This window comes from Cyrtonyx montezumae, unplaced genomic scaffold (assembly GCF_038088225.1).
Source record: "Cyrtonyx montezumae isolate F1298 unplaced genomic scaffold, pur_monq_1.0 scaffold_18, whole genome shotgun sequence".
In the NCBI taxonomy this organism is placed as follows: domain Eukaryota; kingdom Metazoa; phylum Chordata; class Aves; order Galliformes; family Odontophoridae; genus Cyrtonyx; species Cyrtonyx montezumae.
In genome coordinates, this window is record NW_027071914.1 from 2,210,281 (window position 1) to 2,225,758 (window position 15,478).

The window sequence follows — 15,478 nt, forward strand, 5'->3', positions numbered from 1 at the left end:
TTGGACTCGATGGAGTCCCACCCAGCTGGGAGCGGAGTGCCGCTCCCGGCGTGCCCCGTTGTCCGGCCCCGCGCACAAGATGGCGGCGCGGGCCGGGGCGGCGGGCGCTGAGCGGTGAGCCCCGGGCCCGCCATGACCTACACGGCGGAGCAGCTGGACGGCGTGCGGCGGTGAGCGGGGCGGGGGGGAGGGGGTGGTGGGAGCCGCGGGCCGGGCCCGGCGCGGCCGCCCCGCTGAAGGGATGCTGCGCTGCTTTGTCCAGGATCAAGAGCTGCCGGAACTACTACGAGATCCTGGGCGTGGAGCGGGATGCCACCGAGGAGGAGCTGAAGAAGGCCTACCGCCGTCTGGCGCTCAAGTTCCACCCCGACAAGAACCGCGCTCCCGGAGCCACTGAGGCCTTCAAAGGTGGGCCGGGCGGAACCCGGTGCTGCTGCAGCACGGCGTGCCGCGGTTTGGGTCAGGCCTGGGTGGCAGGAAGGGGCTGCGGAGGGAGGTTTCGTTCTGTGCTGGGGTTGTATCTGTGTATGAACTCGTTGGCAGAGCGAGGAAGAGGATGAAGTGGACGCGCTGCTCCGTGCGGGTGGTTTGCTGTGAGCTGATGTGCAGGTACTGCTCTGTAAAGGTTTCTGCTGATGGAAAAGCTTGGAGTGTGGGTCTGCGCGCTCGCTGCTCTCTGCTGGTGTTAACTTTGTGCACTGAGGTGCGCTTCTCTGGTGGCGTTTAGTTTAACCTGGTCAAAAACCTCTCCCTCAGCCTTCTGATAGACGTGGACCCTCATGTCTGCGTTTTACTTCTTTCCGTGTACTTCAACATTCGTGTCTTTCTCCTGGCAAAGCAATAGCAGGATGTGTGTCTCATCGCAGGTAATGGTGCCGTTGTAATGCTTCTTATACAAAGGCAATTCCTTCAGAAGTCAGTCTGTCCTTGGCCAAGCACACATTTTCTGTGACTGGGCATCTTGCTGATGTGCCTACCTCCGAAAGTACAGTGCTGTAACACTTGTTTTCCTTCATTCTGCAGCAATAGGCAATGCTTTTGCAGTTCTGAGCAACCCCGAAAAACGATTACGATATGATGAATTTGGAAGTGACCACGAGCACGTCAGCACTGGCCAAGCCAGGCATTATAATTACTACACAGAATTTGAAGCAGACATTACACCAGAAGAGATATTCAATGTGTTTTTTGGTGGGCACTTTCCAACAGGTTGGTATCTGCTGTTTTTTTAACATCATGAAGTGACACTAGGCCATGAAAGTTCAGCTCCACTTGATATTGATCTAGTAGTTAAATTATGCTTGGAAAAGACATACCTTGAGACACGTTCCTGCACTGTGTAGAAATGGGAAGATCAGTGGAATACAGGCTGGGATTGAAAGCAAATCTGAAAGGTGTGGTGAGCTCGGATGTCTTCTTGCCACTATCAGCATTCATTGACAAATTGCTTTAGTGCTCTTGTGTACTGTTTCTCACTTCCAAGGCACGATAGAAAGTCACGTGCCAATTACTACAGCCTAAAGCAGTGGGTACAAGTAATGACTTATGCTCCTCATTGCTGTGTTCTGCGTGGTAGTATCTTGCAGCTAAGGAGTGCCAGATTCAGTGTGGTGTAACCTCCTCCCAGCTTTGTGAGAAATAGCTCCTGTGTGTGACTTTGCTTTGGCCACTGGGGAGATGTCCCCCCACTATGGGACGTGGCTGTTGTATGGCTGTGGGCAGTGGGAGCACTTGGACTTGAGGATAGAAAACTGAGGAGCTGCAGCAGGAATTTGGATTCTGGGCATGACCCATATGTAATAGGTAGAGTGACCTGAAAAAGTAAAGGGGAATTTTTATCCAAGTGGCAAAGAATAAGAAAATAAAGAGGTTGCACTTCCTTCTTAGAAAAGACAAGCATGCATGGAAGGAAGGAAACTGGCAGAAATTCTGTGAGAAACTTTGGACTTGGAAATGCGTTGTTTCTGTTTTTTTTCTGGGCACCCTGCACCACTCCACTTCTTTCACAGCTTGATCTGAGTAGCATCGAATGACAGAAATGTTATTTTCCAAGGAATATGCTCTTCAAGCCAGCCTTGTTGGGTTGGCTCCTCTCTTTGTTAGTTCTGAGTGGTGTTGTGTTCTGTCTGAGCAAGCTGTGAAACGCATATTTGATGCAGCAGCAAAGGTCACTTCCCCCAGGTTTCTTGCAGAGTTCCCTTACAAATTCTGATAAAGGACAGTGTAAGAGTATAAAATATTGTGTCCTTTTTCCCGAGGCACAAAAATAGATTGGCATTTCGTTTGTCATAAGGCCATAGCTTTCAATTCTGTTGTGAAAATATTCTGAATTTCAAAATGGGAGAGCAGAGTTGCAGTTTAGATATTCCTGTGGTGATGCAGTCAGATACTTCAAATCAAAACATCATCTGATATTCTTCCCTCCCTGTACAGATGTCAAAAATAAATCAACTGCCGTCATTGTGCGAGAAAGGAAATCTGAATTGTACCTTTTTCCTCAAAAAAGCTCTTTTATGAATTTCTTTCCACGTTATAAAATAATTAAGTGAAAGTATTAATAGCTTGATGGAAAGGGGAATAGAACTGAGTGCAGAGGAGCATAAGCAGTAATTATAGGAAGCCACAGTTCATCCCTGAATCTGGTGAAGGAAATTAATTTTCCCTTTTAAAGGCTGGCCATGCAGGACAGACTGCAGTCTTGCAAGCAAATGTGACAGAAACAGTATTCAAGTATGAGGTGCAGTTATTTCATGTATACACACACATCTATATTTATATATATAATATTGTATATAATGTGTGGGGTTTTTTTTAATATAGCTGTGTATGCTGTCTAGCAATTTCTACAGTTTGATACAAATTGAGATGGATGAAGAGCAAATTTCACATTTCTCTGGTACATTTTTTGGAATAACTTCATTTTGACATTCAAATTTGAGATCTTCCAAGTGTGATTCAACCTGTGTAGTATAAACCTGGATAATCAACTAGCAACAGAATTACAGGTAAATACCAGCAACTGGGTGGAAGTTATGACCCTCTTTGGGCTTCTTTTAACAGGAAATATCCATATGTTCTCAAATGTAGCCAGAGATGCACACTATTATCCACGGAGGCACCGAAATGAGAGAGCATGGACACAGGAGCAAGAGGAAGAAGAAAACAGGCCACAGGTAACAGGGAGAGAGTTTTCTTGGGCTTCAACATTTCACTGGGGCAAGAGGTTGGCTACATCTCTAACACCATTACAGACTTGTGCTCAGTGCTTTTCTTCAAGTGCTGTACCTGAACGGGTGATGACACAAGTAACTAGGTTGTTTCTTTTTTTATTAATCACTGCCTTAAAAATAGATGTTATTGATAGGATCACAGGCCCTGGTGTTTCTGCAACCAAGGATTTTGGTGGTGCTTGGTTCTTGCAGGCTCTGAGGGCTTAGTTATATAACACTGATCAGTCCTGGAGTGCACTGATAATGGACACAGTAGTCCTGCCTTGTCCTCACTGCATATTTAATCCTTCAATATATTAGCATACAGTTATATCCCAGATAGGGTGGGTCTGGGAAATGTTTCTACCTGCTTCTGTGTTGGGTGTCCTTGCTGCTAGCCCAGGGCAGAGAGCAGTACCCAGATAGGTACATGCTATGTTTTGTTCCTAATTACAAAGAGAGTTTAAAAGTCAGTTAAGAGCCAGACTGACGATCTACATTTGGTCACTGATAACAGAATTCTTTGGTCCTGTGGGCATTTCTCACTCTTCTGCACTACTCCATAAATCCAGACAAATTCAATGCCTAACACTTGCATCCTGCCCCAAGTTACATTACACGTGTAATTAGATTACATTTAATCCAGTGTTTGGCTGAAGATTGAGGTTTTTAGAATGTGTTAAACTTTGGAAGATGTGCAGAGAGCTGTGGCCACAAATGGGAATTGTAGTTCCTTTGGTTTGGATTGTCAGCAGGCACGGTGTTGGGGGCATCTATTGTCTTGGGCCGGAAGCTGTAGATGGAACAAAAATGCTCTGAAAACATAATTGGAGGAAAATGGCTTTAAAGAGCTTTCAGAGACTATTAGTAAAGGTTATTTTAAAACTAAAACGTCATCCTTGTCAGAGTTTGAAAGTATTAATCTTGTTTTCTCTTCTTGCTTTTCACACGTTGATTTACGATAGCCTGATTTCTGTGAATGTGCACGTTGTTCCCCATCAGTGTCCGCTGATCACTGCTGTTCTTTTCAGAACTCGTACTCTGCATTTATTCAGTTGATGCCCGTTTTCATCATCATCATCGTGTCGGTTATAACGCAGCTGATGGCGACCAGCCCTCCCTACAGCCTGTTCTACAAATCGTAAGGCGCTGCAAAATGACTCTTTGTTGTTGGAGGTAATGGAGGTAGACAGAAGTGGGTCCTCATGGAGGAAAATGCTTGCTGCTGTTCTGACCTACTCTCTAGAAAGCCTTATCAGTCTGTAGATAAGGGAATACCAGCCGTCTCTATTGATAAGTTCTCCTAAGTAAACTGTGGTGAGTTTATTGCTCTTGTGTACTGAAGGGATAGAGGTGCTGAGCCTGAAAGCTTAACCAGCTGGTGTGAGATGCTTTTGCACCGTGGTACAGTAGAAGGAATGTGGGTGTAGCTTAGCTCCAGTCCTAATCAGCCCCTGGCCTGCCAAGCCCCGAAGATCTGTGGACTGCCTCTTATGTTCCCATATAAAAGCAATTAGGAAATCAGGCCTTGCAGTATAAATTCAGCCGAAATGCCGCTGGGAAAATTGTCCAGTGCCACAAATGCTTGAAGTTTTAAAATGGCGTGGTTTAACATCTGTAAAGAAGCAGTATTCACAGGTTAACAGAGGGCAAATGAAACTGGTTGGCTCAAGAAGCAGAAGGACACCAGGCCTGCTACAAATGAGTTTGTGGGCAAGAGGAAAACTCGTGTAAACTTCTTGGCATCTAGTGTTGGGAGGTGGGAAGCTCTCTAGGCTGGTTTAGTAAAGTTCTCTGGCTCTTACTGAGATAGGAATGGGAGTTGGCAGGATTTGGTGGGGGCTTGTTGCATACAGCAGTAGCAAAGTAGCCTGCAAACTCTCCTTGCTCCTATTTAGGAGCAAAACTACTTAGTGGAAAGCATGCAGGCCTCAACCTGTCATAGCATAGTTTTAATTGGCCAGACATCCTTTACTGTTCTTAGCCACCAGATGTCAGTATGTGGACCTAAGAGAATAAATGGTTGGTGCCTTGGTTTTTCTGGCTTGGATTTGTTGTTCTGTTTTCCAGAGATTGTTCTTGCTATCTGCCTGTCCCACGTGAAACTTTGCACGCTGTGCACTGAGCAGCTAATCTTTCCAGGCTTGCTTCTCTGCCTTCCCTTGTCCTGTTGATATGAGGTGGCCAGGCTTGAGCCTGGTATACAGTTACAGATGCTGTTTCTCTAAATAATACCTTAAAAAAACTTACAGCTCTAGAAGAATTTATGTAAGGAAAGCATATTTTTCCAAGCTGTAGTGAGAGAAGAGTTAAAAGAGAACCCAGGAAACAGAAGGAGCAAACTGAATTCCATGGGTAGGATGTAACCTTCACGTTTTGGCTGCCTGCCTCTTTCTCTGGGCAGTGACTTGAAAAAATGCCTGTGTATCTGTGTTCAAATAAGGAAACTCCAAGAAGAATAGTCCAGCCTGGTGTCTGTGCCATTGTGGCTTGTCCTACCTACAGGATGCTCCACGCTACCCAGGTTGCCAGTAACTATAGCACACTGAAGGGAAGTGTAACTAGATTTCCTCCTGCTGATTCTTATGTCTACTAAAGGTTCCAGGAGTCAGGAAAATGTAAATCTATTTGCATTGTGCTCTAAACAATATCGGGCTGCGTGCCTTTCCTATAGTCTCTATATTTGACTTTGTTTCCCATGGATTTCTGAACATAGCTTGCCAGAAGTCAACAGCAAGCAAAAGAAGGGATGTAGAGCTTCTGTCTGCTGCTAAAATCTGTTCTCAAGCTCTGGAAGAAGCTTGAGAGAGAGCCCAGTTATCTTCTCTGAGCTGCTGAGAGCTCTGTGTTTGAAAGGAGCAGTGTCAGCTCTGAATCAGTTCCTTGAAGATATCTCCCAGTCCTGTGTGTTTTCACTATGTGGGTTTTCTTTTTCAGTGATTTCAGTTTGTAGTGATAAGCCTTCAAGGCCTGAGGCTTGTAATTTCCTCACTGCATGGCTGAGGGAGTTATCGTCCTGCAGAAAGTAACAGTTCAGAAGTTGTTGTGAAAATTCTCTTCTGGAAATGTTGATAGTGAGACGTACGTCTCTGTTGTTTGTGTTTGAACAGCTGAAAAATCTGTTTTCTCCTTTGTATTTTCCCAGGTCCATAGGCCACGTTATTAGCAGAGAAACAGAGAACTTGCAGGTGCCTTACTATGTTGATAAAAACTTTGAGAAGAATTATCAAGGAGCAGAACTTCAGGAGCTGGAAAAAACAGTGGAAAAAGATTACATAGACTATATTCAGACCAGCTGCTGGAAGGAGAAGCAGCAAAGTAAGTTATTTTTCTTGTGACCCATCAGTAGTTGTACAGTGGTTGTGCTTGACAAAGCGCTGCCATTTTGGATGCATCTGACTTCCCAAATCTTGCAGCTGTATTTCTCACGTCTGTTCTTAACACTGACTTTGTTGAGGGGCTGTCAGAGTTCATGCTAGGTGACTGAGAGAAGGGGGAAGTGGACTCTGCCATTTGAGGCCTTTTTCCACTCCGTTTCTATGCTTGGCTAGCTCTTGGTGATGATGCTGTAAACAACAGTGACTGCTACGTTTATTTAGCTCTGGCAGATTGTTTGGGCTCGAAGAGATAGCAGTGTTTCCTTCACTGAGACAGAATCAGTTTTGCTTTGGCTGGCTGTGTGAGAAGGTCTAATAACTGTGCCTTAAAACTTCATCAGGAAGCGTCCAAAGCGTACTCAGGTGCCTGTGAGAATTTCATAGTGCTGCTGGTATCGGTTCTCAAAGAGAGTGCTCTGTGCTAATTTTATGCACTGATTTGCATTTTCCATCTTTAGGCAAGCTTTTCACCATAGTCAAGACTATCAGCTGCTAGTAACCATAAGCATAGGCTTCTTGTGAGGGCTTGCTGTAGGAATAAATCCTATTAATTAACATAGTTCACTTTAGTTCACACGGAAACTCACTGTGTTGTCTCTTCCATGTAGACCTTGAGCTTCGGAGCGCTGTGCCCCACAGTGGGCAGTAGGGTTTGCAAGTCTGAGGGGCTGGTAGTCAGAGGTGGTCTGGCCCTGAATGCCACGTCATGCCTGCAAAACAACTCCCTCTTGAGCTTTTTGCTCTTAAGCTTGGTTTTAGTGTGTGCACATCGGTCACATGTAGCAGAAACATTTACAGTGCTCACCCTTAGCAGTAGCTTGAGACCACTGTAGTTGAAAAAAGAAGTTTTCAGAATGATTACCACCTAGGCCAGGGAGAGCAGATACTGAGTGCAGCTGAGGCTGTGCTAACTTTAGTACAGCCAAGTCTGTTGATAAATAAAACTGAATGCAATATGGAGTGCTGGGAAAAGTTATCCGGAGACCTTGGGACAGTTGTTAATCAGCTGCTGTTTTGTAATTTCAGTCTCTTGCTTCTCGTGTGAGTGTTTAACTTTGTGGTCAGCCTCTTTTTTTTTTTGCCAGCTGAATGTCTATTAATAGTGCATTTGTTCTGTTTGCTGGAGGTACATTTCTCTTTAGCAGCAGCAAAAAGGACACAGATTAGTTACAGGAACAGCTTAAATTACAGGCCTTGCTTTTATGATTTGAAAAGTGCTACCTGATGTCCAGCTGCCTCCACGGAAGCTTGAAAACCAACTGATGTATCAGGATATTGTTCAGCCAGGCACTTCGCAGCAGAGCAGTGTGACCGTTTTGGTCTCCCGATGCCTTCAGTACGGTCATGCACAAAAGGCAAGTCACAGGCCTTTCCAGGTGGCTGGTCAGGTGTAGCAGCACATCTGTGAAGTAAGACTGCAAAGAGCTCGGAATTGGAGAGAATTACAGGTAGGGAACTGAAAACAGAAAGCAGATACGTAGTTGGAAGTTAGGAGCTCCTTAAAGAGAAGAACTTCAGTCAGTGAAGGCTGAAGGAACAGCTGTGTAGGAGATGGAAAAACACAAGGAATTTACATGGCAGAATTAGTGCTGGCAAGGAGTGCAAACCTTGGCAGTAACAAATTTTGCCCAGCTGGACAAGTGTAACCCAAGTGTCTTCACTGCAGAGCTCTGAGCTTCGAGACAATAAGCCCAGCTTGGCTGAAGGGCCATCAGAGCTCTGTACCCAACACAGTTGTGCTCTGCTTGAGTGGCACTTGAGTTACAAAAACTGGAAATTAATTCCTGACCTAAAATAAGATGAGCCTGTCAGTTTATAAAGCTTTTTGGTAAATAGATAGAGGGTCACGTGGCTTTAAATTTTGGTAGGACATGGGCAGAAGACATAAGGCATGACAGGCCCCATTGAGAAATTCTTTGTGCTCTGAATGGTTTTGTAAAATGAGAGACTTACTTGTAAAGTGTATAAAAGCTCTTTAAAAAACTGGATGTCATCAGGTAGCCTGTGCTTAGGGAAATTTTGACCTTTTCAGAAACAAATCACTGCTATTCTCACAGTCGCATCTAAACCTGCATCTAAAATGCTCTTCAGGGAGAAAACCATATTAAGACTTCCTTAGCTAATCAGCAAAAGATGCTTCTCCCAAGTTGCTGGGGGAAGGTAATTGAAACAGTGGGATTATTTCAGTACATGTTGCAAAGTACATTGGAGATGGTGCTGTTAATGAGAGGGCACGGGGACCTGTCGGACCAGTCCCTCATCTAGCTGCTCGCCTTCCTGTAATCAATAACAACAACAGAACAGGAGAATTAAACTCGCATTGCCTTCTGGGCAAACCTCTTGGCAGCCAGCTCGAATTCTGATAAGTGCAGCATGAAAAAATACAACTGAGTGTACGTGAAAGGGTCGGACTGGGTGGGCGTTGTACCCTGCAGGACGGGTCGGCCTGGAGGATTGCATTGCTGGGTTCTGTGGGCTGAGGTGGGGCTGTAACTCCTGTTTGGCTGACACAGCCTTCAGAAAGCGATGGGAGAAGTGAGCAGGAGGTCCTCCTCCCTTAAAAACTGCTGCCAGGCGTAGAGTGACCCCAGCCCGGGGTGTGTGTGCTGGGGAGGGGCGGGTGGACGTTGGTGTGGCACGGGGTGAGATGTCCCTCAGCCCTGCCCTAACCCACCTCGCTGTCATCTTTCAGAGTCTGACCTGTCCAACTTGGCCAAGCTGTACCGAGACGAGCGCCTAAAGCAGAAAGCAGAGTCCTTGAAACTCGAGCACTGTGAGAAGCTCTCCAGTCTGATCGGCATGCACAAAGGGGGCTGAGAGGACAGCGCGGGTCTTATTTATTGCTGTTTTAAATTATGGTTTTTATTTTCCTTTGGCTGAGAAGGGAAGGGGTCTGCTGCAACGCCTGAGCGGCGATTCCTTCGTATCGTGCAGAGTGGGGCTGGCACGAGCTGCAGAGCTGGTGTTTGCTTCCGTGTTCTGTACGCCCTATTTGGTTCCAAGGACCAGTGGCACTTTGTGAATTAATTCTCTGGGAAACGCTGTGAGTTCGCACCGTGTCTGTTGGTAGTCAGCCCTCCACCCGAGCAGCGTGCGCTTCCCAGGAGGGCAGACCAATGCCTCGTGCTTTCAGTATTTCCCCTGGACCTGCCCGTGGCTCTCTGTACTCGGTGCACTCGCCTCCTCCCACCAACACCGCGTGCTGGGAGGAGGAGGAAGGCGGCGTGGAGGCGGCGTGGCTCCTGCTAGGGTCTGAGCACCCTGGTGGGTGAGGCAGTGAGGCCGAGCAGGAGGCTGAGAGCCCGCATCCACAGCCCTGCTCATTCGGTCCTTTGTTTCCAGTGGCATATTTTCAAGCTGGCTGTGTAACCGATTCTCACAGGCAAACCCTTCTCCGGTCTCACGGGGGTCCTGCGTTTTCCCGTACGGTTTTAATGTAGCACCTTTTTACTCTGTTGAACACTTAGGAACGTTTCGCTGTAGAGACTTCCATACTGCAAAGAAACAGCTCCGTGTCGTGGCGTCTGCCTCGTCTTCCTCCTCCTTGGCAGGGCTGGCAGCGTGCTCCACGCGCGGAGCTCCTGAGCATCCCTTGGGAGCACTGCGCGTCGTTGAGCTCGGGAGCGGGGCGGTGCTGCCGCCATTTGCCGCGGGCTGCGGGAGATGGCGGAGCGGGCGTGGTCTGCTGGGGGCGTGGCTTGCGCGGGGTTGGCCACGCCCCCTGCGCGGCTCTTCCCCGCACGTGGCCGCGATCCCCGTGGGGTCGGTGCGCTGCGGTCGCGCTGTGAGGCGTGACGTGGGGGCCCCGCGGAGCCCGGCCCGGCAGCGAGGGGTTAAAGCGGCGGCCGCTTCCAGTCCGCCCCGCGTGTGCCAAGTTGAAATTTAGCCCTTCCCCACCCCCCCCGCGTGAACGCGGCGCGGGGCATCGTGTTGCCTCGGGGCTGGCAGAGCCGCGCAGCACCTGCTGCTGCCGCACCGCCCGCAAACGGCCCCCGCAGCCGGGGCTGACCCCCGGCTGGGACCGGGCCCGCCTCGCAGCGGGGCGGTGAGGATCTTGATTAATTAACGCCGTCCTTCGCTCGGCGGACGCGGAGGAGTTGGGTGCCGGTTCTGGCTCGGGGGATGCTCCGGGGAGGGTCGCTCGGGGCCGGGCTTCGCGTTCCCGGGGCGGGCACGGGATGGGGACGGGGGAGCGGTGCGGGGCCTCGGCCGTCCTCCGTGCTGCGGGAGGGGGCAGCGAGCGGCGCGGGCTCCCGACGGCCCAGGGCTTGACGCGTGTCCGTCCGTCCCGCGGGGCTGCGCTGGCAGCCGGCCTGCGGGGTCACGGCAGCACCGTCCCCGTGGGGGACCCCTGAGCCGGGGGCGGCGTCCCTGCACCTCCCGGCGCTTGGCATCGCCCCCCCCCCACCCCCCCGGGCTGGCGCCCGCCGGCACACATGTGATCGGAGCTCCGGGCACCGCCGCGAGCGGAGCAGAAGGTCGAGCAGCTCCGGGCCGGACCCCGCCATGATCCCCCGCGGCAAAAGGGACGCGGGCCGCCCCGCAGAGCTGCCCGACGGCGCGGACGGACGCGGGTCCCCCTGGGAGGACGACGGCCGCCTCTCCGTGCCGCCCCGCGACGACCTCCCCAAGAGCGTGTCCGGCTCCTCCATCTCCTCCTACCACTCGGCGCGCTGCTCGGAGACCACCGACACCTTCAAGGACTGCCTGGAGTCCATGGAAGAGGAGGACGCGGGCCGCCCCACGCCCCCGCCGCCCTACGTGCCCCCCGAGGGCCCCCCGCCGCACGGCCCCGGCTGCGGCCCGCGGGAGGAGCGCGGCCGGCAGCCCCCGCTGTCCGTCACGGCTAAGAATAGCGCGGCGCCGGGCCGCGGGGCCACGATGGGTCCCCTCCGCGGGGACCGCCCGGCCGTCGTCGCCTTCGTGGAGCGGCCGTGCGCGGCGGCACCGGCGGCGATGCTGAGCGAGGGGCGGCGGCAGCGACGGGGCGGCGGGGCCAGCGATTCGGACGAGGCCGACAGCGAGGTGCGGGCGCTGACGGCCAGGTCCTTCCGCAGCCTGTCGGGCCACCCCGCAGCCCGGCTGGACCTGTGCAGCTCCTCCAGCCTCTCCAACTCGCTGTCCGAGGACGGCGGCGGCGGGCGGCGGCGGGCGGGCTGCGGGGAGCCCCGCGGCACCGAGCTGCACGGGGCGCCGGCCAAGGAGCTGTTCGAGTGCGTGGACGTGGAGCTGGAGGGGGGCGACGCCAAGAAGGGCTACGGCAAGAGGAGGACGGTCCCCAAGCGGCAGATCCAGCTGAAGAGGAAGGAGAGGAAGGAGGCGGGGTTCTTCCCGCGGGGGGACAGCTCGGCCCCGCAGCCGTGCCCCCCCTCCAGGAAGGAGCCCCCGGGGAAGGGCCGGGCTGCGGGAGAGGACTTCAGGTTCAACTACAAGCAGTTCGTGAAGACGGCCGACTTGGGCGGCGATGCCGGCAAGACCCGGGTGGCCTCCAGCCTGGTGAAGAACGTGCTGGCCAAGAAGATGCAGTACGAGCAGCTCATCAAGACGGAGCGGCAGAAAGCGCTGCGGGGCAGCTCCACCTCCTCGGGGCCGTCCTCGGCCGGCACCGACCTGCAGGGGGACGGCGTGGAGGGCAAGTCCAGCTCGCTGTCCAAGTCCGATCTCAGCGCCTCGGCCGAGGACGTGATGCTGGCGGACCCGGGGCTGGGCCGGCCGGCCAAGGGCGTGGTGCTGAGCGAGGCGACGCGGGAGAACGTCTGCAGGCTGAAGAAGACCTTCAACGAGCTCAACGAGAGGATGCGCTACCAGGAGGTGGTGCGGTGCCAGCGCCCGCCCCCCACGGAGCCCTCCGCCGAGGGCACTCCGTACTGGAGGGCACGTGCCCTGTTCGAAGGCCGCGGCGGGGATGGGAAGGCGGCGGGCATCACCCCGAGGTTTGAGAAGCCACAGAAGCCGTGGCCCAGCTTGAGGCAGCGAGCCATCCGCCCCAGCAGGCCGCAGCTCGTCCCCTTTGAGCCCAAAAGCGTGATGCCTCCCGACGTGCCGCCCCGGAGCGTCTTCACGTCCCAAGCGCGGGATGTGAGGTTGGGACCGCAGAGCCGAGGGGAGGAGAAGCCACCACCAGCACCCCGAGAGCCCCCGGGACCCCATACCTCCACTCCTGCCCCCACGGAGCCGAGCAGCAAGGGCAAGGGGCCGGTGCCGCAGCCACGGGACGTGCGCAAGCTGCTCAAGAGCAGCTACAGCCTCAGCTTCGGTGCTGCCCGCAGGCCCCCGGCCCCCAGCCCCAGCGGGGACAGCACTGCAGAGCCCAAGCCGCCGTCCCCACTCGTCATCCACTGCACCTCGGTCCGACGTGGCGAGCCAGCACCGAGCACAGTGCCACCAAAGGATGGGGACGCGGGGACGGACAGCAGCCGAGCGCCCGTGCCAGCACACAGCGAGGGGACGGCGGCACCCAGCAGCAGCCCCCTGGCACAGAGCTCACCTGTGCAGATCAGCAAGGTGCAGTCTGTGCGGAGAGAGGCGGCCACCGCTGAGAGCCCCCGGCCCGGCCCGGCCACGCACCGCCAGCGCAGTGAGATCCACGTGCCGTCACTGGTGGGGCCTGGCGAGGAAACGCACGTGGAGAGCCACCTCCACGTCCTGGTGGGGCCTCGGTCCCCTCCTGTGGCTGAGGAGGCCTCCCCGGCTCTGAGCAGCACCATGCTGAGGATGGAGAAGACCCTCCTCCTCCCACCGCCACCACCCAGCCCCACGGAAGAAGACGAGGAGCAAGGTCACGGCCTCACCCCGGGGGACAGCGCTGGAGCGGACCAACATCGCAGCAGTGGGGGCGACCTGGGGAATGTCCAGGATGGGAAATCAGCCGTGAGGAGCACACAGAAGTCGCCCACCTGCGAGCCGGGCGGCCGGCTGGCCTTGGGGAGACACGGCCCCGCAGACAGCACCGGCCCCACTGTGCCATTTCAGGCGAGGGGGGCTGGTGGGGGTCCCTGTGTCCCCCTCACACCTCTCACCAGAGGGACACCAGAGCAGAAGGAGACCTTGGAGAACACAGCAAAGTGGCCCGGAGCCAATGATCCGCACCTTACTGCTGTCCCAGCGGACAACTCCAACTACTTGACAATTCCCGTGAAAGCCCCCAAACCATCCCCAGTGCCATCGGTCCCCAACCCGGGCACCACCTCCTCTGGGACCCCTTCGGTCCCCCATCCGAGCAGCATGTCCTCGGGGTCCCCCTCGGTCCCAAACTCGGCCACTGCACTCTTCAGGACCCCTTCAGTCCCCACTCCAGCCACCGCACCCGTTGGGACCCCGTTGGTCCCCCGTCCAACAAGTATGCCTTTTGGGACCCCTTCAGTCCCCAATCCAGCCAGCGCATCTTTTGAGACCCCTGCAGCCCCCACCCTGACCAGCACGCCCCTTGGGACCCCTTTGGTTCCGGGTTCAGGCAGCTCCTCTTTTGGGACACCATTGTTCCCCTACCCATTGAGTGCACCCTTTGGGACGCCTTTGGTCCCCAGTCAAACCACTTCATCTTTTGGGACCGCTTCAGTCCCCAGGCTGCCCAACTCAACCATTGGGGCCGCTTTGGTTCCCAACCCATCCAGCACACCCTTTGTGGCTCCCTCTGTCCCCAACCCATCCAGCACACCCTTTGTGGCTCCCTCTGTCCCCATGCGGGCCAGCTCATCCTCCTTTGGGGCCCCCTTGGTCCCCAATCCAGCCCCAGTGTCTTTTGGGACTGTTCCAGTCCCCAGACCACCCAACTCAACCTTTGGTGCCCCCTTGGTTCCCAACCCATCCAGCACACCCTTTATGACCCCCTCTGTCCCCATGCCAGCCAGCTCGTCTTTTGAGACCCCTATGGTCAACAACCCAGACCCCGCTTCCCTTGGGTACCCACCAGTATCTAACGTGGCCAGATCTTCCTTTGGCTCTCCTTTATTCCCCAGTCTGGCCAGTGCTCCTCTGGGGACAGGTGTGCCCCCCCATCCCAGCGGGGAAGCTCCATGGATCAAACCCTTCCCTGAGCCCCCCCAGCCCCCAGACGCTCTGGCTGCTGCCGTGCCATTGCCCCCAGCCCAGGCCCAGCCTCGCCTGGAAGATGCTCCCCGGAGGACCGAGGACTCCTCGCTGAGCAGCAAGAGTGCTCCGAGCCCCACACGGCCCCTGGCTCCGCACCCGTCCGCACACCGCAGGATGCTCGTCGATCCCGACAGCGGCAAATGCTACTACATGGAAGCACCACGGCAGCCCCAGCTGAAAACACTTTATGACCCAGAGACGGGGCAGTACGTGGAGGTGCTCATCCCCCCGGTGCCTGTGGCCTCACATGCCGGCTTCTACCAGGCTCCCTTCAACCCCATGCTCTATGGCACACCGTACGTGCCCTACAGCAGCTTCCCAGGGCTGTCAGCACCCCCGCCACCCACCACCTCCTCCCCAGCACAGCCCGACCTGCAGGGCCAACCACCGACATCCGAACACCCAGGGAGCTTCCCTGGGACCTTCAGTCCTGATCCCAAGGCTGATGGGCCGCCCACAGCTGGTGGTCCCGACTCGGGGTACCTGGAGAGCCCCTATTACATCCCCACGGGGATGCGGGCCAGCCCCAGCCCCAGCCAGCCCCCAGCCCGTGCCAGCCCTGCCGGCACCGAGAAGGGACCACTGCCCCCCATGTGATCCCCAAATGCAGAGCCAGCCCACACCGCCCCCAGCCCCAGCTGGGAGGACCCCATGATTGTGGCTGAGTGGTGAGGGACACTGCCTGGGCCTAACTGGCTCTTAGAAGGAACGGGGAGAAGTGGTGTTTTCAGCCCCAGAGGGTTCCTGAAGTTGTGGGAGTGTCACCATGGCCGGCACACCGACCATGTGCATGGCCCTGCT

General features: G+C 54.4%; 2 protein-coding genes across 3 annotated transcripts; both read left to right on the plus strand.

Moving 5' to 3' along the window:
* The first annotated feature begins 66 nt into the window (after window positions 1-66).
* DNAJC18 (DnaJ heat shock protein family (Hsp40) member C18) lies at window positions 67-9,633 on the plus strand. Of its 2 annotated transcripts, none has more exons than XM_065734439.1 (7): window positions 67-170; window positions 263-408; window positions 1,024-1,209; window positions 3,061-3,173; window positions 4,241-4,350; window positions 6,355-6,527; window positions 9,279-9,633. In XM_065734439.1, exons 1-7 carry the CDS (start codon window positions 133-135, stop codon window positions 9,401-9,403), a joined length of 891 nt encoding a protein of 296 aa, XP_065590511.1. In that variant the 5' UTR covers window positions 67-132; the 3' UTR covers window positions 9,404-9,633. The 2 variants fall into 2 exon arrangements, with proteins under 2 accessions (XP_065590511.1, XP_065590512.1); XM_065734440.1 differs by lacking the exon at window positions 67-170 and adding an exon at window positions 544-593 and having other exon boundaries at window positions 321-408.
* A 1,392-nt stretch (window positions 9,634-11,025) lies between these two features.
* On the plus strand, window positions 11,026-15,443 carry PROB1 (proline rich basic protein 1). The gene has a single exon (XM_065734441.1). It carries the CDS (start codon window positions 11,093-11,095, stop codon window positions 15,272-15,274), a length of 4,182 nt encoding a protein of 1,393 aa, XP_065590513.1. The 5' UTR covers window positions 11,026-11,092; the 3' UTR covers window positions 15,275-15,443.
* The last annotated feature ends 35 nt before the right edge of the window (window positions 15,444-15,478 follow it).